The sequence below is a fragment of the Falco rusticolus genome, chromosome 7 (assembly GCF_015220075.1).
Source record: "Falco rusticolus isolate bFalRus1 chromosome 7, bFalRus1.pri, whole genome shotgun sequence".
Taxonomy (NCBI): Eukaryota; Metazoa; Chordata; class Aves; order Falconiformes; family Falconidae; genus Falco; species Falco rusticolus.
In genome coordinates this window covers 34,260,908-34,283,209 of record NC_051193.1, presented here as the reverse complement: position 1 = coordinate 34,283,209, position 22,302 = coordinate 34,260,908, and the positions used below count along the sequence as shown (strand labels likewise).

General features: G+C 42.5%; 1 protein-coding gene across 2 annotated transcripts in view; it reads right to left on the bottom strand.

Annotated features, from left to right (window-relative positions):
* Window positions 1–9,335: 9,335 nt before the first annotated feature.
* WDHD1 (WD repeat and HMG-box DNA binding protein 1) overlaps window positions 9,336–22,302 on the bottom strand; it is a 29,893-nt gene continuing 16,926 nt past the window's right edge. For both annotated transcript variants that reach the window (XM_037395330.1, XM_037395331.1), the window contains exons 15-26: window positions 21,712–21,849; window positions 20,872–21,028; window positions 18,912–19,026; window positions 17,322–17,453; window positions 16,776–16,984; window positions 14,895–15,025; window positions 13,917–13,973; window positions 12,999–13,042; window positions 12,680–12,838; window positions 12,131–12,264; window positions 10,813–10,948; window positions 9,336–10,268 (exon numbers count right to left, since the gene is read on the bottom strand). In XM_037395330.1, coding sequence (XP_037251227.1) covers window positions 10,068–10,268; window positions 10,813–10,948; window positions 12,131–12,264; window positions 12,680–12,838; window positions 12,999–13,042; window positions 13,917–13,973; window positions 14,895–15,025; window positions 16,776–16,984; window positions 17,322–17,453; window positions 18,912–19,026; window positions 20,872–21,028; window positions 21,712–21,849 — 1,613 coding nt within the window. In that variant the 3' untranslated portion in view covers window positions 9,336–10,067. The remainder of the gene's footprint in view (window positions 10,269–10,812; window positions 10,949–12,130; window positions 12,265–12,679; window positions 12,839–12,998; window positions 13,043–13,916; window positions 13,974–14,894; window positions 15,026–16,775; window positions 16,985–17,321; window positions 17,454–18,911; window positions 19,027–20,871; window positions 21,029–21,711; window positions 21,850–22,302) is intronic.

The window sequence follows — 22,302 nt, the reverse complement described above, 5'->3', positions numbered from 1 at the left end:
CCTCACCCCTCAGCCCGCCGCCTCTGCGCTCCCGCCCGCTGCCCCGGCCGCCCGCTTTATACCGCCCGCGCCGCTCCCATTGGCCGCCGCCGCCGCGACGTCACCCACCGTGTCACGAGCCGGCCGGTCTCAGCCGGAGCGCGGGTGCGGAGCGGGGGGTGCGGGGTGCGGGTGCGCAGTGCGAGAGCGGGGTGCGGAGTGGGGGGTGAAAGGTGCGGAGTGCGGATGCGGAGTGAGGGGTGCGGGATGAAAGGTGCGGAGTAGGGGAGCGGGGTGCGGATGCGGGTGAGCGGTGCAGAGTGCCGGATGAGGGGTGCGGAGTGCGGGTGCGGCGTGCAGAGTGCCGGCCCCGGGCCGCCGCGGGGCTCCCCCTGCCCGCCCTCCGGTGCGGGGCGCGGCAGTGGAGAGCCCCGGGGCAGCGGCGGGGCAGCTGCGGCAGGGGATGGGCGTGGGGAGGGTCCCGCCGGCGTGCGCGGCAGTGCCCTGGGCAGCAGTCCCGACACCGTTCTCCATGTTCTCCTCCTCCTCCTCTCAGGCTTGGGGAGCCGGCCGTTTTGTCCCGGGGTGCTGCTGGCGCATCCCACTGGGTCCCCCCCGCCTCTGGCTGCATCCTTCGGGGCGATGCTGGGTGCGACGTACCCCATCGCGACAGTCCCTACCGCTTCGGCTCAGTGCCCAGGGCCAGGCTGGATGGGGCTGGGAGCAACCTGGGCTGGTGGGAGGTGTCCCTGCCCGTGGCAGTTGGGCTGGAACTGGCTGGTCTTTAAGGTCCCTCCCAAACCAAACCATTCCATGATTCTCCGAGTCCTCAGGGCTGGGTTTCAGTCCCTTCAAACCTATGAGCTCTGCAGACACCTTCCTGCCACAGGGCTCATGCACCCTGGTGTTTTCATATTCCCACCTGCAACACTGGAAACGCACCGTCTCTGATGACCTGAAACCAAATATTTTGGGGGTTCCCTGGGGATCTGGCTGGGATATCGCCCTGACAGTGGTTTGAGCATCCCGCATCCTCCAGGCATTTGGGGGGCAAATACAGCAGACATCAACAGCTCATTTTTGCCAACAGCCCTTTCTGCCCCGGCCCCACGTAGGGTTCAGGTGTTAACAAAGAAAGAAATGCTGGGTTGGGTGGTTTGGAAGGGAGATCCCCTCCAACCAAAGCTCTGCCAGGATTTTATGAGAGAGAAACTGAGTCCTAAGGTTCTGCTGAGCACAGGGTGTGCACTCCACCACCCCAACCCCAAAAGCCATCATTTCCTGGGTTGCCACCAAAATAAATGGCTGAGATGCTACGGGACACAGCAAAGTCTTCTCTTTTCACACCCGATCCATCCGTAAGGCAACAAGGGAGAAATTCTCCCGCCTTGTGCCTAAGGAATGGTAAATCACTGGGATAAGGAGGGGAAGGAACTGTCGGAAGAATGAGGCGCGGAGCATGACTCACTGGCTTTCTTCCGTCCCCTGTTGGCACAAGAGCTACATTTAACCAAGACAGGGGGTGGGGGTAGAAAAATTAAAAAAAAAAAAACCACCACAAACCAAAAAAACCGGCAGCAATAACACACTCCACATTTATCATTTGCTTTCTGGTCACAGGTTTTACCAGCAGAGAGGCAGGATGACTCAGGTGAAATCAAGGGGCCGGCGCTGGCCCGCAGCCAGCCAGGCTTTACTGCCGTGTTATTGCCCAGGGCTCCGATCCACCACAGAAACTGCTGTGCTGGAGCATCTGAAGTTCTGAACTCCACCCCCGCTCCTCCCCAGTCACCCACTGGGTGCAGCCGGGGACCTCACATGATGTCACAGCCCTCTGCGGATGTCCAAATGCTCCACAGAAACTAGATGGGTTGTCTTACTAGAAATGTGCTGAAAAAAAATATGCAATGGGAGTCAGCAGAATGACTACCGCTTTCATTCGGATCTGGAGCAAGCTGACACTGTTCAAAGGGTTGAGTAGCATTTCTCAGAAACTATAAACCGCTGGGACCTAATAGTCCATATGAGAAAGGGGTTAGTAAAGGGCATCTAAGTGTTTTGGCACTCCTAAGTCTTTACTACCTTTATTTTCTTGGAAAAGAAGACCATATGCTCTCTCCAGAGTCCTCCCCAGGCTTTATAACAGTCTGAAGTCAGAAGTTGTTGGAGTTGGTTGTAGTTTTTCTCCTGTTTACGGGGAGATGAGGGCAGTTGCTGGTGTGAGCACTGAAAACCACTTTGGGTACGTTTGAGCAGCGGTTGCACACACAGGAGCCAATGCTGGCCGTTCTGCTAACAACATTTGCAAGCATGGGATTATTAGGTTTGGGTAATTTAGGTATGTGCCAGGCCATGATTTCCAGCCGTGGTGAAGTCCTCTCCCTCTAAAACACAAGCCCACATCAGACGGGTAAGCAGAAGCACTAATGCTTGGCCCTTTTTTCTTTACAGTATCTTGCAATAAGATTTTATTGCTAGTACCCTGTTAATTACACCCCATGTTCTCATTGAGCCTTCCTGAAGAAATTTTTCTTGCTGTTTCCAAATATATCCAAAAAATGTGAAACGCAGGCTGTAAACCAGAAGAGCAGCAGACAGTACTGCGCAATGTTGTTAAAAGATACTCTGGATTTCCTAGAGGGAATGTGCCCTCTTTCTCTTTCCTGTGCTCACTCAGAGCTTGGAGGTTATTTTTGCTGTTCGAAGACTGATGAAAGATTCTTAAAAAGCAACAAAACAGGGAGAGCAAAAAGCCCTGAGGCTGTAACTTAAATTATTTGCAAATCTAGAATAAGGTTTAAAGCAGGTAGAAGCTCAGCACACCTGCTGGTGGGTACCTGGGGGGGCCCTGCAAGAGCAAAGGGATGCTGCTGGGCACCAGGGTGGTGCATGGCCTATGGTAAAGCCCATCAGAGACCGCCTTCATCTTCAGAAGTAGGGAAAATATAAAATAGGGATGGGACGGAACGGGTTTGTATTCAGGCTCCGACTCCTTGACCCATTTTAGTCAGTTGAGCTTCCTTGCTGTTTCAATGGCATTGAGTGGGACCCGGCAGGAAAAGTCTGGAGCATCATTCCCTGCATGCCTGAGATGCTCCTCAGGGTTTGAAGAGCAGGCTGTCAAAGGAAATCTCTCTACACCAAGCTGGCTAAGGGTGAAGAGACCCTGGGCATTCCTCACTGGGTCAGATGAGGCCATCTAAAAGGTATTTCAAGAGCAATTTATACTCCAAAAGCTGCCAAAAGGCTGAGAAGTCACGCACAAAAGACAACTATTTTTCCTCTGTTGACTATAAAGCGGGAGCATTTAGGACTGGGCTCGGAGCTTAAGGTTAGAAGTGATAAATTCCACCTTCTCAGAGCATCTGTGTCAACTCAGTGTATCATTAACAGCTCAAGCAGGAGAAGAGCGATGCAGATCGATCCTGCTATTAACATCAAGCCAGAGCGTGGCCCGAATGTGATCCTCAAATAATAGCTGAGCCCACAGCAGCGATGGATGGCAACGTCGCAGCCTGCTGACATCCTTCCTGAGCCCTGAAAATACAGCTTGAGACCTATCAGCCCCTGGAATCACAGTGTATTAGCATAAAGAGTGAATCACAAGCAGTTTAATTCTGTTACCCAGAATAACAAGCAAAATTGATTACAGGCTCCTAAAATACTAATCTCTTAGAGGGATTTGTCACTCTGTAAGGACAGAGGATCCCCAAGGTCTGAGGGGTCTCCTGCAGATGCAATCTGCATTTTAACTTCCCTGGTGAGGTCTCACATTTTAGAGGTGAAACTAGAAGTGAAGGCAGCTGGTTTGCCCTGCCCAGGGTTTCCTTTTGTGCCTTCACAGAGCAAGGACACAGGATTTCGAGAACACCAATGGACTCCTCCAGCCTTTGCTCCCCAAAAATCTGAAAATTTTCAGAGGGATGGCCCAGCCAGGCTGTAGGAAGTAAATTCATATTTGCACTTTTAGGAATGTGAAAACAGAAAACACAAGTCCCCAGGCTCCCATGGACCCGTACTGTGTTTCCGAGGGGAGCTATCTGACAGTGACCAGGGCGATCTCTAGGTGCCTCCACTCCTAAACCAAGAGCAGCTCTTGATTCACACCCTGGGCAGCCGGGAATAGCAGCCGTGTCCCTGCATCACTCCCCTTGGTCGCCTCTCACCTTTATTACCCCGAGGTCGATAATGCGATTTGTAGGCTGGACTGTTCCCTGGCAACACACTGCTTCAAACTCTTCCTGCAAAATTTCTCTGCCATTCATGTCCAATCGAGTTCAACATCAAGTGGCTCTTTTTGCAGCCTGAGTAGGTATTTGTGTATTGCCTGCCTTTAAGTAAATGCGTTCCTATTAAACATGTACTGCAGCATTCAGCCGAGTACATGTAGTGCATCAACTGAGAGGAGGGAGGAGCAGCCAGGTCTGCTGTTCTTCATCAAAAAGCTCTGCTGCATGAGACACCCGGCCCCCTCACAGGCAGTTCTCACCGCTGTTGTCTTCTCCTTGAACTAGCCAGCCAGGACTACCAAGCTGAGTCACTCCACAACCAACACAGTTACATTCTTTGGAAAGACATTGAGGTGCATTTCATAGCCAGATGTTTGAGAGGGGAAAGCTCATCCGAACATGTCACAGCACTCTCAAAACTATCAAGCTGCAACAAGGCTTCTACCACCCCATACCAGGTTAACTTCAGTAAGTAGTTCCCCACACCTCGTCCCAGCACAGTCACCAATCCCCCACAAGCTTTCAAAAGTTCATCTACTGTCCATGCTGTTTCTTCATCCTCTTCAGGTCAGTCCACCCTGCTTCTTGCCTCTGCTGCATCCTTCTCCTTGTCTCTTCTATCTCCAGGGCACTCTCTCTTCTGCTTCTTCCATGTCTCTCCTCATTCACTGCTCCTCTTCCCTACCCCTTAGAGCTATTTAACTACTCAGCAGGAACCAGCCACAGCTGCACATCATCCACCTCAGCCAACCCACCACCCCTGAAGCAAGCCCACAGCTGTATATTATCAATGTTAATTAACCTGCCTTCATTTCTCTACATGAACATAGGCTCTCCTTTGCCCAGCTCTACCCCAAGCTTCATAGCTGGTTGAGTTTTTTTGACTTTCCCACCATTCATCATTTGTATCAACTTTTTTTTACCATCTACAAGGTAAGAAACTTGCTCGGCTGGAGCAGCCAAGCTGTGCCAGCTGCATGCACTGTCAGGGCAGGTGACAACTGCAGAGGCCAGGGGCAGGGTGCAACTTGCACCAGCTTTGTAAAGCAAATCTCCATTTGAGTCTGATGGCATCACCCCTGCAGCAGCCAAGGGAGAAGTTAAAACCAACAGTTAGTTAGTTTTCTTATGAGGAAACAGAATTCCAAACAAGCCACAGGAACTTTGCTTTAGATGGATGAAAATTCTGAGGGAGGGACACAGCAGAAGCCCTGAGGAACCAACAGCTCCCCAGCCAACATCAGTGGCGCTAACCCCAGGAAGGACCAGGTTTGCTGTGGGAACTGGAGATACAGGACACCCTCAGGAGCCAAGAGGAGAAATCTTTCTTCCCTGACAGAGATAAGCATCTTACCTAGCGTTGTATTGCCACAAACCATTTGCTGTCGCACTCCAGTACCAAGTACTTGCAACAAAGTTGTCGCATGTTGTGCTGCAAACAGATCTAATGTGATCCCTACCTATGCTGAAAACCACAAAAAAAGTTCCAGCTCCTGCTATGAAAGGCAGCAATTGGCCTTACACCGATTTGAAAACAGCTACTGCTCTGTGCTGTGTACCATGTGAACTGGCATCCTCGCCAGAGGCTGCTCATCGTGGGATTTAAAGCACAGCCAAAGAAAGCTCTCCAAATCCAAAATAATGGAAGTTGACGTGGATTCATGACATGCAAAGGGCAGAGAGGTTTCTCTGTCAGGATTTGGCATTACACACCATTAAAAAAAATAATAAAAGTCGGGTGTGCAAAAGACTCATTCGGGAGCCCAGCCACAGTGTCACCTGCCTGTTGGCTGCTGGCCCCGCGTGTCTAAGCCCGGCAGCAGTAAGCATCTCGGGTAGAAAATGAAATGCCATGGGAAGAGTGCTTTCCTCCCCTGGCGTACCTGCCATCCTCCTCTGAGCTCATGCCCTGTCGTACTGCAGCGCGATGCTCCCACAGCAGATGAGGCTTTTCACGTTGGTTTTATGGACTGGGCTGTGTTGTGGTGTTGGTTTCTTTTGTAGCAAAATTATGTTATGGAGCAAGTGCTGGGAAAGCCAAAGAAAACATTTTTTATGAGCTGAGCAAATATTTTGTTTATTTGTAGTACAAATGTTCTTTCTCTGAATAAATGCTGAGCTTCCTGCAGGTCCAGTGCCTTCCTCTGAAGTCCAACAGGTTAGCAATGCTCCAGCACACCTAGTAGGTAATTTATAGATCTTTCTAGAACATAAAGGGCTTGAAACACTCTGTCAGCTACGGAACAAGTGCAGGGGGTGTTTGCTACTTTGGATTATACACACACACACCCCGAAAAGCTGACAGACTGAACCCACCAGAGTGGAACTATTTTTGGGTAGTAGCTGCAGCATTCCAGCAAGGAGCAGCTCTAAGTTAGACATGGAGCAACAACAGTAACTGAACAAAATGCCACACACACAAATATTCAGCAATACTCTATTTTGCAAATTCCATCACCTGCTGTTTTCATTACACCACTTCTTTAACATGACTTTCTTCTTAAGTAAAAATGCATGAGAGAGGGATTTATTTTTCTAAGGTCAAATAATGCAACACAACAGGAGAGGACGGCAGGCACAAAGACAGAGCAAGAAAGAGAAGGTGCTTTGTGTTTCTGGGGTTTGAAGAGGAATGGCAGTAATTAGGCGGGGGAGTTGGGGTTGGGGTTAGGCACAGCAAAGCTTTTCGGCGCCACAACGTGGGGACAGAAAACAGCAGAGCCCTGGCAGTCGGTCAGTAGCTGGAGCCTTTCAAATCTCATCCAAAGATCAGCTGTTCCCACAGGGCAATCCCCCCTCGCTGGATTTCTGAGCATGGTCAGAGTAATCGACATCAGGCAGGTTCTTTGACACAGTTTCCAGGTTGGCTTTTCTAAAAGACCTGGTTTTCCAACAGAAAGGTGGCAAATTCTGGACAAAAAAGCCTTTCTGAAGACTCCAGTGGAATTCTATTAAATTATTCAGGGCGCATCTTTAAAAACAAACAAACAAAAAAAAACAACCAAAAAAACCCAAAACCCAGCTAGTAGAGATTTAACTGTTTTTACTTGAAAACCCATTCCATGTTTTCTGCTCATTTTTGGTTTGGCATTTCACTTCCACCTGAATTGAAAGTTATAGATAGCACTGTCCTGCCAGTGCTTTTCGCTGGATGAGTGCGCCCCGTGCCCAGCTGGCTCAGTACAGCTCCACAGAAGGCTCCAGGTGATGGAGCATCTATTTGTAGCTCTGCCCAGAGCTGTGTAATAGAGCAAAACCCATCTTTGATGAAAGAAACATAAGAGCAGCCTAGTGGGAGATGATCCTCCCAGCATAAAAGCAGCCAGGTACTTGCTTCCATGATCTTAATGGCCCCTGTTGGTTGGTTATTTCATTGCCATAGGCAGCAGCAGCTGCCGTAATTAAAAATCACTGCTGCAATCACCATTGCAGCCACTGACACAGCTGTGCGATTTCACAGCTCCAATGCAAAATTTCAAGTCTGATGTCAGAAACAGTTTTGCCACTTCTTGCCAGCCAGGGGAGCAGCAGCGAGACCCAGACCGGGAGCCCAAGGCTGTGGACATTGGGCCTGATGAAGGCCACAAATATCCATGAAAAATTAAGCAGGAGGAAAGCAAACAGGAACAAGCCACACACAGGATGATACCAAACATCCCCAGGGATTTCCGTGAAACCAGCCACTAAATGCAGGAGCCTCCCTTTAAACAGACCTTTGCCGTGTTTGTTCAGAAGAGCTACACGACTGCAAAGCCCAGCGCTCACGGAAGGAACCAGGAAACATCCCAAATAAGCTACAGGAGCCAAAAGGACTTTGGCTGCATTGCAGGACCAGCTGTTTGCAGCAGTGGATGCCCACCCGCCTCTGCCGTAGGACGAGAACCATACCGGATTTGTGCCTGCAGTTTGAAGCAAAGCACAGCCTGCACAGCAGGAACGGTGTGCCAACATGGCCCCAACATCGGGAAGCACAACTAGCTTCTACATAAATATCTTGCTCTAGAAATTTTATGCAGCTTTTAGATAGAAGCCCTGAAGAGTCACTCAAAGAGCTCGTTACTGCAGGTGACTTGACTTCTTGTATTGGGCCTGCAGAAAGGGCGCCTGGCGGGCAGCTCAGGGGAATATGGATTATGTGTATGTAGTTGAAAAGGAAGAGCATCCACTCACACCCAGCTCATTTCTCAGCACCATGGCCACGATGCTCCAGTCATCACCAGAACCACCTAGCCTAGCAGAGAGAAAACATTATGCAGCTGACCAAGCCCATGGTGTTTTTTCTATCAGGATGTTTTTCTTACCAATCCAATTCCATTTTTCTCCAGCACACCCGAATGTGGAAATATGCTTTACTGCCTAAAAATGAATTCCAGTCTCTGATACAATCATTTCTTTCCAATACAGAAAAATCACTACAGTATGCCACTATTCTCCTGAACATCCTGCATGATGTCAATAAAAAAAATTATTACTTATATTCATTATTACTTGCTGTCTACTATCAGCATGAAATAAATAATACCTGCAAGAAAAGAACCATGGATGAGAAAAAACATTCAAAGTGACAGGTCCTCAGGTTCTTCTCCATTTGTATTTACCACCCCTGGCTGACATCATGACCCCCAGTTTTTGTTTGAGGTTTTGGTGGTGGTGGTGTGGGATTCGTTTTCTTTTCTTCACACAGTGAAAACAAGAGCTCTTTTCTCCAAAACGACCTGCAACAATTGCTCAACAAAGTCTAGTGGAATGCCTTTTGGACTGAGATGTAGTAGCTTTTATAGAAATCTCACTGAATATTCAGTCTACAAAATTCAATTTTAAGAATACATTTTAAATGAAGAGTCATTGGCCTTTTCAGTAATAATACAAAGAGGAATAAAAAAGGCAAACAATGAAAGGATGTGCAAACCCTCCCCACTCCCCCCCAAAAAAGAGAACTCTTCAGTCTCAGTTGTTATGCTAAAGAGTTAAAATATTTTGCCTTTTCTTAAAAAAAGAATTCAAAATTTGTTTCAAATACATTTATTAGACATACTGCCTTTTCTCCAGAGAAGGGTAAATACAACTGCCTTATGACTTGTAGGTAAAAGTCAGTTTAATTACAAAAAACGGCAAAGGAGACCACCCTTAAACAAAGAAACATTCACATTTTATTTAAAAAAAAATATTACATGAAACAATACAGATGTTTTCAAGTTCTGAGCACTTTCTGGACCCTGCTGAGGCACAGACTGGGAAAGTACATTTGCACAGCCTGGAAGGACTCATTTTTGCACACCTGACCTTCCTAATTCAGCTTCTGCCCTGGTTTTCTCTCCCTGCCTGTATCAGGCTGATCTCTGCCCTCATCACAGCCACAAGTGTTGAAAATGCAGCTGAACACCAGCAACATGTTAAGCTATCCTCCCCTTGCCCCCACTTCCTTGAGCACCTTTCTCTTACAAGTGTTTGCAGCCGGCAGGAGGAAAGGCATAGAAGCCATTACTTCGCCTCTTTAAAACCAGAGAACAGCTCTGGGACGTAGTTCATCCTCCTCAGAATAATTAATCTGTATTTAGCATCAAATATTACAAGTATGAGGCACACAGCTACACAACACTGTGTGGAACTGTGCTTCTAGGTAACAGGGTTCCTCGGTATTAGTTTTGCTATCAAGCTTCATACTAGTAATTTGCAGAAGATTGGGGAAAGTGGATTCAACATTTCCCTCAAGAACTGATAATAAAATACTTTCTAAAAGACTATTTGGAGCAAGGCACTTTTTTTCTTTTGCTAGTGCTCTGAGCACAGTAGCAAATTTCTCGATACAGAGCTACCTAATATTTTCAGAAAACAGACACTGAGAAGGTACCACATTGTTTAGCTCTGCTTGAATGCAAAAGCTGACAATCTGACATTGGTAGATCGATCTAAAGGCTTTGTTTTTTTAGATATATTTGAGTCCTCCAATTTCTGTTCCTGGTCCTTTTTCATTTCATCTTCATCAGTTGTGGGACGCTTTCGCTTTTTATCTTCTGCCAAATCACTAACTGATCCTCTTTTTGCCTTCTCAGTCCACACCTTTGAAGAAAGCACATAATTAAACAGAAAACTACAGATTAGGCCACAAAACTCACCACTTCATTTCATACACCTTATTTCTCTGATTCTAGGGAGGCACTGAAATAATTCCTGTTAAGAACTTACAAGGATCAAGGTAGAAACAATTTCCTTGCTTACCTTCTTTCTAACAACATTCTCCTTCAAAACTATACTTCTATATATTTCAGCCTGTATATGAAATTGAAGCTCTTAATTGTATTTCTGGACAAATAAGAAACACAAAAAAAATCTTAGAACAAATTTAAGTCTCAATGAATTCAGTTTGGCTACATCACTTTTAACTCCTTCCCTTCTCTTTTGTTATTTCTTCATTGGTTACATTTTTCTCACATGCCTCACTTCAGAAAAGCTGCTTTCTGCTATTACTTATTATTCAGACAGTTATATTTTCATAAAGTGTATGTTGTAGAGCCTGGCCCAACTCAAAATTGAAGCCCATGAAGATGGAGAACAGTGGAATTTAAAGAAAAAAAATTCCTAATCGAAAATAACCAAGGGTTACCATTCTTTCCTCTGACGACAGTATTCTAAATCGACTCATGCCTTCTTTTATTACTTCTGCTTCATTCAGATCAGGATTATCTGTCAAAATGTTTGCTCTGTTCTCTTCTAGCCACATCTGGAATCCTGTCTTTGGCCTAAAACAAGCACACAGAGATTGTCTGTTTAAGAAGGTCATAGGAAAACCATATCCCCCAAACCAACATTTCTAAACACCACCTAACTGGATTTTTTTGTTCTTGAAATAAAAAGACATATATAGTCAGCGGTCAGCTCTCTTCTGCTGCAGTATGCTCAGAGAAGATGCTGACAAGGCAAGACTAAGTCAGGCATTTTTATTAAAACTGATATATATGGAGATTAACATTTCAGTTTTAGAATGACAAAGCATAATGGTTTTCTTCCTTTCTGACAGGGTCCCATCACCCTGAAAATACAGCATGTATTAGCATATTTCAGCTAATCCTTTTCACAGTTCTCCTTGCCACTTGTTTTAGAACACTATCTGTAAATGTTAATGAAAAGAACGCTAGTCCAAATGAATAATAATTACCTTCATCTTCCTCAGTTAAAAGTCTAAATGTAACACTATTATAATAATGCAAGTTTCATAAGGACTTGGATTGTTAGAAAATACATCTACTCCAGAGGAACAAGACAGATGAGAGTCTTAGCTGGGAAGAGATGTGCTACTAAGGTCATATAAGTTTTTTGTTGCTTTTTTTTTTTTAAAAACACACTAAAATAAAGCTTTTACACTTTCACATAAAACCCTTAGCTTTCAGGCTTCCTTTGAGATTTGCTAGAGATGTTTAAACTTCAAGTGTTTCCTACACCTGGAACTGGCACAGCAGCATGGTTTCATTTATCATTCAAAGGTCATTATTATCAAATGCATAACAGGTATCAAAGCAAAAATCATTGCTTAGAGCCCCAAAAATCACATTTTGCATTGTTCATTTATTATTCACTTATACATTTGACTCAGTCTGATGCAAAACTTCTACTTTGAATAACACTGCCACGTACACTGGGAAAGATTTAACGGACAGAATGCTTTTCCCTGTGTTTGTAATGAGGCAATCTGGAAATTCAACCAATGCATTTTATGCAGGTTTGCTTGATAATATGTGTGGTATAAGTAGCAGTCTACTAGATTTCTGAAGTGGGTTCACAGATGTGACAACTTGCAAGCTAACACTTCAATGTTGATGTTCTGCTACTTCGGCCAGTCCAATGTTGTCAGAAATGAAGTAGGTTTTGGACTTGTTATTCTATCAAAACTGAAATACAGCACTGAGATGCAAGCGTCTGCTCACCTTCCATTCTCAGTGTTCTGCTGTGCAGTGACTTTGACTTGATGGGACTCGTTTCCTGTTTTTTCTTCTCTTTCTTCCACTGTTTTTTCACTAGATGTAGGTGTACGAGCTTGGAAGAAGGAAGCTGCTAAAGCCTATAGAAATTAAGGTGGTTTTTTTTTTAAAAAAAAACAAAACAAAAATATAAGAACACCTCACTCTCAGACACCATGCACCCTAAAAAACCCCAAGCCTTTCCTAAAGACATAATAATCACTTGCATTAATACAGCATCTAATCCATTCAATTTCAGCATAGCAGATGTTTTGTTAACACTACTTAAAATAAAAGCACACAATTTAGTGCAGAATGTAGTTTCCACAACTGGTTTTCTTTTTTTTTTTGTTGCTCTTTTATGTACCTTTATAGTTTTGGTGGTATGTTTAAATGCATTTTGCCATCTAAGATGCTTTACTCAATCATCAGGGTTTCATACTTGACAAAAGCTTGTAAAATTCAATTTACTGTTCTTTGCTCACCGAAACAATGTAAAGAGACCAGAAATATTACCTGCTTGGACTTAGGTTTGGGAATCAGAGGCTTTATAACTGGAGGGTTCTGCTTGTTTACAGCTCGACTGCTAGACAAAGAAGTTTTCTTTGGGTATTTACTCATAGTGTCTAGAACATTTGCTGAGGGGACCACTGGGTCCTTTCTGTTAGGTGACACCTAGGAAAACAAATAAATAAACACTTCATTTCTTTTGCGTCATGTTCTCCTCCCCTCTGTCCCTCCAAGATATCAGTCATAGTTATAATGTAAACTTCAGCTATAGTAATCTGTCGTAATTTTAAGAACACCGCGATCAAACCAGCTGCAAAATTCTTACCTTAAAGGGATTCACTCGTCCTTGGCTGCTTGACACAATTACAGCTATTTAATAGGAAATAAAAAAAAACCACAAACGTAAAAATGCACGCATGTGTACACACACACTCCCATAAATCTATGAAGCAATGTGCACATTTTAGATGAGTAGATGAAACAACATTAGCCTAATTTCCAAAGAACAAGGCTAACGCTCATTGTGCGTGTTTCATTGAAGAGGACAACTACATCAAAGGCATCAAGTATTCCACCCCAAAGAAGAGAAGTTCCCACCAGGCTTGAAAGTGGTCGGACAAAGAGAAAGCACTTAAATAGCCCTGTGAAGGTTATACTGTACATGCTCAGCTACTATTAGTCATCAGAAATGCCACACAGAACCAACAGCTTAAAATACAAATCTACAGGAAGACACAGCACTTCCTCCACTCCCAAATCCGTTTCCACTCCTATTATTCTTGCTAGGGGGCTGGCAGGAGGGAAGAAGCAAGAAGCAGTAAGAGGTCGCATTCTGCCCCTGCCTGCTCAGACTCACAGTTCGAAGACAGTTACCCACTCTGCCTTGTAAGTGCAACCAGTAAATGTGCCTGCAGTTAGTAAAACAAATCAACTGATGATTTGTCTCATTTCTCTCCTCTCCTAAAGAATGCCTTCATGACGCAGCCAGGCAGACAGCCAATTCATCATTTGGCACAGCTAAGGCAATCAGAACAGTGTTATGCCACATCATAAAGGTAATGAAGACATCAGCAGGAATAGGGAACCTCTTAAAAACATCCAAACAACAGTCAGTGCAAGCTACCACTTGACAACAGTGTTATGCACCAGTTTTTAGTAATAACAAGAGAACAGAGCATAAAAACAGGAGCAGATGTCATGAAGCACAAAGTTCTCCTCCTGGAATAAACAGAGATTTACTCACCAGACTTCGGAGTAGTCACCTCTGCTGAAGTGACACCTTTGGAGAAAGGATTTGGCCCTTCAGAAAAAAGAAAGGGGTACATATTTAAGTGCATAAAATCTAACAGCATAACTTATTTAAAAACAAAACCCCAAAGAGACAAGTAAGTTATAGTAAAGCAATCTATATTTTAAAGCATGTGTTTTCATTTTCAAATTGTACATAATTTTACAAAACCATCTGTTCTCTACCTAGACTTGAGTTGTATGCTTATTCCTTAAAGTGTGCCCAGCAAATTACTTGTCTATCCATTCAACTCCTGCAAGATCTGAGCTGAAAAAGTAACCATTTCATAAGGTAACCCAGTCCATTATAAATAGTAACAGACAACAGGAAAAACTCCCCAAGGGTCCCTCAAACAGTTACTAAGTACAACGCATAAGCAAACTGCAACAGAGCAGATGACACACATTAAACTTGTATCTCTGCAGCAAATGCAGGCACAACCTGGAATATGAACCCCCTCTCTCAGGTAGGCACTGCCACTCATCTCCCACAGGGAATTCCAGGTAACAGGAAGCTCAGAGGCAGGATTACTGCATGTCACTCCATTATTCCTGTGCATTTGTTCATGTCAACACCAAGACAGACAGATCAGAAACTACCATACCTGTTCTAACTAGGTAACAGAAAACCTAGTCCCTGCTACAGCTGCAGTTTCAAAATTCAGTGAAATAAATAGGATTATTTACCTAAATGGCTTCTAAACCAAACCTCCTGTAGCTCACTTGCCCTGCCTTGTGACAGGTGCGGCGCCTGTCTTGCCTAAATTTTAAGTCAATGGAACAAAACCAAAACCAGAGACAGAAAACCCTTTGTCTGCATAGCCAAGTTATCCAAATGACAAGTTATCTGAGAGTTTTCCAGAATTCCTTATTAAGTCTGTGAAAGAGACATCTAGATAGCTTCCAGCCTATTCTAAGAACACATTTTTCTTACTCTGTTCCTGTACTTCTGGTGTTTCTTCTGCTTCCTCATAGGCACCAGTTTCCCCAGCATCTTCCATTTCTTGGTCCTGCTGAACATTTCTGACTGGCAGCTGACTCCACTCTGTGGCAGAGCTCCTGTAACTAAATGGAAGGAATTCATCAGAAAGTGGTCAACACATTGAGAAAGAAAACTGGAACAATGGAAAGCTAACTTACCTAATTTAGGAAATAAGAACAACAACATTTGTCATCTATTTGCATTATACCCCTGATTAAACTGCGATGATTACAAAAAGAAAATTAAGATTAATTAACCACTTCACTCTGAAACACCAACTGCAGTCACCTGAAGTGGTACTGATGTAGTTTTAAGACAGACTGCACACGGCTATGAAACCGCCTGAAATTCACACTCAGCTAAAAGTATCTGCACTGGCCTTCTAACAGCTCCACACACAAAAGCCAGCACCTGAACAGAAGCAGCAGCCTTCAGAGCGCATTGCTATTGTTGCCAGAACACTTTGCTGCAAATACAAACGCAAGCATAAAACAACTCCTGTAATTTCCATTTAAACCTCCAACATCATAAGTGATGCTAGATTACTTTTCTGCATACATGAATACACACACAGGTGGTATCATGGATACGTATTTTCAGTCTGGGCAGCAAGTTTTAATGTTTAATCTGATTATTTGCTAAATTCCCAGTATAGTAGCATCTACATTTCTTGCATTCTCCTCCTAATCTTTGCTGATCACTAAAATCTGTGTATACGTAAACAAAAGGTTAATTTCTTTCAACCAGAACATCAGTATTCGATTACTCTGGCATCAAGAACAATATAGCCATTGTGATGAATTTTAACCCTCAGAGTGGCCGAAGTTGCAGCCACAGGATTACAGCTTTCGTGTGTGATCCAGAAGAACAAGTTAGAGCATTTAGAAATGAGTTTTGAATGTGCCATTTCATACAGAAGAATAAGGGAAAGGCTAGAGAAGTTCAGGGACTTATCACTTCCTCTTGCTTAAAGAAGTTCCAAACTTCATACAGGAAATTGTTATAGGAAGACATTTCTGCACTATCAGACTGGTGGCTGGCATCTATTTTCTTTATAGCTGTACCACCTAGAGGCCAAGTGAGAACACAGCTCTTCTGCATGGTCTATATTAAAAAAAATACACAAAACCAAAACCAAACAAAAAGCAGCATAAAAAACCCCAAAACACCATCAAACACCCCACACACACACATCTTTTGCCTCATCATGCTTTACAAAGCAGATGCAAGTAGGAGAGGAAAGTTAGATAGCACAGATACAGAGGAGAAAAAACGCAAAGCAAACCTGTAATATTTTCTTAGCTTTGAAGAGCTGGGATTAGTTAGGAGGGAGTAAGACTAAATAGGATACACTGTGATGGGACACTGAAAGAGAGGAGGGCTGGAGAAAGATAAAAGGATTTTTAGATGGTTTTGGAATGAAGTGAGATAGAGACTGAGACAAAGAGGAAAAAAAACAGGCCAGAGTCAGAGTCAAATAACCTAACCAGCACAAGGGGCAGGGGGGCATGACATGAAAAAAATTCCAATCAGAGCAACTTGGTTTGACTGGAGTTTGCTTTGGCTCGGTAGCCGTTAAACACAGATATACAGTAAGCAAAAAGTGGAGATATTTCCCTTTGTGTTTGTATCCTGGTATGTAAGTGTCTCACAGGATATCAGCAGGGATGTACTATTTTATATGTACAATTTATAAGCAGAGCAACACAGACTGTCACCTCATAACAAATACAAATTACAAACTGTGGTCCAGAAAAGTGCATCAACTGGACCAAAATATTAATAGATCTGTAAAAATGTTCCCAGTTTTTTAATCATAGAAGTTTGTGTTACCCAGCATTCAAGTGCTTTCGGAAATCCTCTTCATCTTCTGGTGCTGTTGCCAACTCACTCACTTTTTCTGCAGCCATTTCATTAAGTCGCTGAGCTAAATTTAGTTTTCGAGAGCGAGAAGCATACTTGATAGCTAAATTCACAACGTTTTGTGTCATGAGGTCAGCAAGTTCCACACAACGAAATTCACGCTCCAGCTTACAAGAAAGCTGAAAGAAAAGAAGCCTTGGGAGTTACACACTTCAGTTACATGGCTTTCTCCAGACTCTAGGACCTAAATATTATGGTCTTGGTGGAGTGAATGAATAAAGACAAGCCACCAACAAGCACAAGCTTCATAGCAAAAGAAAAACTTTTTTTTTCTTCCTTCTTCCTCCCACCCTTTATACTGATAAGCAATATTAACTGCAGTCCACTTCATCATAGTCTGTGAACTAGCCAGATTGCCAGTCACTACCCAGACTTCTAATATGAGGAATCACTTCAAAATTTACATCAAAATAATGTCTCAGAAATTCTTTCTAGTTTTTGTTTATTTGTACTTACGGCAAAGAGCTTCATTAGAAGTTCCTGCTGTTCTTTCACTGACTGACTTTTAGCATTTTCATCAATTTCATAGCCGTTTTTCAATAAGTAATCCACATGGTTAAGGAATACAACAGAACGCCAGTACTGTTCCTGAAAAAGGGAGAAAGATGTGCGCTGGAGATCAGAGGGGACAAGACAGCCCACAACATAATGCCCAACAATTTACAACATATTTTATCCACTTATTCTTAAATGTTTCTTCCATGTTACAATGAGGGTGAGGGGTAAACAATCCTCTTTAAAAGCCAATGCCTGCTGAGGAAAAAACAGACCACACTAATGACTGTTTGGATCAGTTTGTATACAGATGGTCACCATATATGTCAAATTCCATTTATATTACAGCTTTTTAGCAGGATGAGACCTACATGTTCACTAGTACGCTAGCAGGGCAGACAATTCTAGAACAAGTTGATTATTTTATCTTATAACTTCTGTCCCACAGCAAATTAGAAGTATTCCAGAATAACTCAGTGACTGCAGGAGTACACATTATCTGTGAGACAGGCAAACAGAAAATATAACTCTTGTTCAGCAAAATGCTGGTATGGCTATTAGACCAGGTTAGCCTTGTTACAAAAAAATTATAAACTTACTCAAAACCAGTACGTTTACATCAGATGTACTGGAATAATCTGCTGCTTTACCTACACAGAAATACATATTCCCTCAAGCTAAAATTAATAGTTCTTGGCATTTTCCTCTTTTTTTTTGGGGGGTGGTGGTGGTGGTGGGGAGGGTAGTGGGCAGGGCTGGAAGGCATACTCCATCAGATAAAGCACAAAGACTTGAACTGAATTCACGAGAATTAATTAAAAATTACAAAGTAGTATTATTGAAATTTTTTATCTACACTTCAACCAAAAGAGAATTAATTTCAAACACCATTAAACCATCTCTAAGGTTGAGGTTAGAATTTTGTGTTCATTTCTATTTTGTGCAATACACCCGAACACCACAAGACTGAAATCTTTAAATCTATTAAAAAAACCCTGAAGAATACATACAGATATTCTTTTAGAAGTTCTCTGCAGGTACGTCTTGCTTCAGCCAGCCTCTACCTTAAGAAAATAAGCCAAGCCAGAAGGCCTGTGTTTTCAGAGTGATTACATGAATTTGAGTACTTTGTATATAATTCAAAATAGATCTTCCAGAAACTTTGTTATGCCTAAAAAACAGGCACATTCAAGGTGGTCTTGATCTGGATCCCAAAATCTGGTGCTTACTAGAACATTAACCGCTACCCACAAAAAAAAAAATAAAATAAAAAAGGGTGAGAAAGACTTCATTGGTCAGAAACAGACTATGGAAATACGACCTTGCATCAGCTCTAGCAGCTTTATCTTGTATTCTTCTAGAAACAGTTGTGAACTGAACCAAATCAAACAAGCTACAGAAAACACTGAACCCAAATAACCTCCTTAACCACATTGTCTTACTCAGAGTTTGTACTATCCTCACAGTAGATATGATCAATAGGAATCTTGTATAAACCCTACTATGGGGACATCTGAGACTATCAGCTGTGGACTCAACACTATTCCATACCTCCATCTGTCCCTTTTCTGTCATAACTTGACAATAAGGAAGTTTAAAAGGTAATATTGCTACAGCAGGCCGTGGTAGCGTAGGAGGGAATCTGGCTCCTTTACAGGGAATACACCTGTGCAAGGAAACAAAACCCACATACAATCAAAACACAGTCACCAGTTGTTCTACATCTAAATCATGTCTCCTAAGCAGCAAGACACTTGAAGAGGATTTGTTCTTTAAAAAAGTAGCAATTAAATTACTGACTTAAATATAGCAATATCTAAGATTGTAAAAATAACCTTTTATAATGCATTGCAACCAAAAAAATATTTTAAAACCAGCAAAGCACATGCTGCTCGTGTTCACACTAGAAACTGCAAATGTGGCACATAACAGACACAGCTCTCCATCTCATGCAATACAGGACTTAATAGCTACTACAAAATGTAAATGCAATTTATTAAAATCAGAAACTACTGAACAACTTAAGACCACTGGAATAAGTGCAGTCATGTCTACCATTTTTTCTGATGAGGGGTTGTACACTTCATAAGGAGAGCGCTGTGCTCAGACACGCAGTGGGGCCAAAAAAAAAAAAGGGGGGAGGGAGGGGTGAAACAGATAAGCATATACTAAAAGAACAGGCTTATTGTTTCTTTATATTTAGACTAGCACTTTCTGGTAACAAACACTTAAGCAAAACATTGATTGGGGAAGAGCTGTATTTCCAGCAGCACCAATGCAGCATTGACAAAAATGTCTGTTTTTATAAGCTACTGTTTCAGACACTGGGGGGGGGGGGGGGGGGGAAAGGAAAAAACCCACCACAAACAGGAAGCGTTAGTGTTCTGGCTATCTGTATTAAGGCATAATGTGTTTCTACAACAACCCTCCCCCTTCTTATTTTTAATATGCTAGTGGCTTGGAATAAAATGCTCTTTGCAACTCAGAGTAGCACCCTCTTTCTAGGAGTAGAAGGAAAAAAAACCCCATGATGACAGGCTCACAATGTCACATGTACTGCACATTTTTGGTGAATTTTCTGGAGGCCAACATTATTTAATGATTTGGAGGAAGAAACAGACAGGAAATTGACATTTACCAGTGACATCAAATTATTTCCCTTATTACAAAAAAACCAGAGGATTAAAAAGGCTGTCACATAAATTTAAATAAAATGCCATCTCCCACCAGCCTCCACAATTGCATATGACTAGCAAAGTAGAAAAGTATAAATTTCAGTAAAACATGGGAGCTCCTGGATTCTGTCCTGTAGGAGAAGGACAGAGATCACTGAATAAAGAGGACTACAAAAAAAGCTCAGCAACTAAACAACCAGGAGGTGTGTTACCATAAAGAGAAACAGAACATCACTAGTATCACATTTTATACAATAATGGCTAACTCTCAGCTAAATATTTCAGCAATTTTACACACAAAATCCTTCTTCATGGCAACAGTTTAAATATTAAAATAATGACAGTTTTGATTTATCTGTGCCTAATGATGAAGATCAGTTACAGGATTGCATTCTTCTCAAAGGGACAAAAGGGGAAAACATTGCAAAAAATAATAAAAAACTAACCAAACCCGACCACCCCAAACCCATCAACAGCAGAAGCAGATTCTTGACAGCAGCCATAACTTTTTAGTAGGTTTCTCTAGCAAAATGCCGTCTTATGAATGTGTCTGCATCTGAAACGTGTGATTTCATAATAAAGTGTTCATGCCTGTTAGCCACACCAAAAAGCCACAATTAGTCAGTTGAAAATTATAAAACTCATTAATGAGTTTATTCAAAACCAATTTAGTAATGAAACATCCATGCAGAATTACATTTATGAACTAGATCATTCACTGTGCATATTTACTTGCCACCTGTTTTAGTAAAAGTTGTTTCTAGCTTGTGTTAGTAGGAAGTCCTCTGTAATTTAAAACCAAGACAAGCAAAGTACTTCCTTGCGAAATATCTGACCTGAGTTGCTGGGGATTTTCATGGATCCCAACTACCCAATAATGATCAGATCTTCCTTTGCAATGCTCTCTCGTGTTACACACTGGAATCCAAGTATTCCCAACTCCTCGGTTCAACATCCGTACAATTCCCTCAGAATCCACATAACAAGGGGTACCTGTTTGTTACAAATGAAAACAATTATTCCGACAAGCAACTAATAACAACATGAGTAAGTCTGAACTGTTGGATACAGCTTGGAAACGACGGTTTTGAGCTCAAATAGGACATACTCTCACCCAAGCTGTACTACCTAGCTGGGAAAAACTAGTTTCCTTAGAAAGATGCGCCACCTTCTGACAGTCAACACACCTGCTAGTCAACTGACAAGTTCAAATTTCAAACTTTTTATGAAGAAATCAAGTTCCTATTACTTCAGTAGATTCCCAAAGAAAATAAGCTATTTTACAATTACTTTTTCTGGCTATCATAAAACCCCCTCCCGAGCTACTAACTTTGATGAGGGAGATTTTGCCAAGATATTTGAACATGACTATTACAGTGTACTAGTGCAGCTTATTTCTTTTTGCAGTGCAGGGCAACCAATCAGGAAAAAAAGTTCTGATAATATCCAAGTGTATTCTATTCATAGTGGAAAAATTAAAAAAGTTTTAGTAAATATATTAAAAGAACAGAAAAGCAGACTTTTGCTTGCCATTGAGGAGACTGGGAAAAAAAAAGAAAAAGGTCTAGACCCCAAGATCACCATTATTAAAAGGACATTAATTAGCCACACTGTCCTCCAGAATTCCTCCTATAGCATCAAGATTTCTCAGTATCATTCATGCTGGTATTTCATACCTTCTGCGGAGAATCCAACCCACGTCAAATAGGATTTCTTTGTAAGAGAAAGAGGGTCTCCATGCAAAATTTGTTCTTTCTTTTTTCCTAGCTCCATCAGCTGTACTCCAAGGCACTGGTCCCCATCAAACCCAGTACCTAGGAAGAAGTTGTTCAACGACTGTGTTAGAAAACAGAAGAATTATCTTGTCTCTTGGCTAAATTTAAGTTTTGAATCAAAACCTAATTCTAATGCAGGGCTATTCATGAATACCACTGTCAGACAAACAACTACTTGTCTTTTTGGACATACAAAGCATGCATTACAACTGCTTCCTTGATTTCCCATAGTAATTCATTCTGGCATATCTGAAATCCAGGTTTAATGTATTAATGTCATGTTATAAAATTCTCCCCTTCCCCACAGGTTAATCTAAGCATCCCAATATGAAGTGTAGGCTTTGCTGTCAAAAGTCCGAAATCTGTGGGTTGTGATGGATGTGCTTGTAAAAGCATCATCAAGAAGGTAAGAAAACATTTCTGGCAATTATGCACAAATTAACGAGTGTTTGGAGCCAGTAACAGATGAGGATTGAAAACATAACCCCAGTT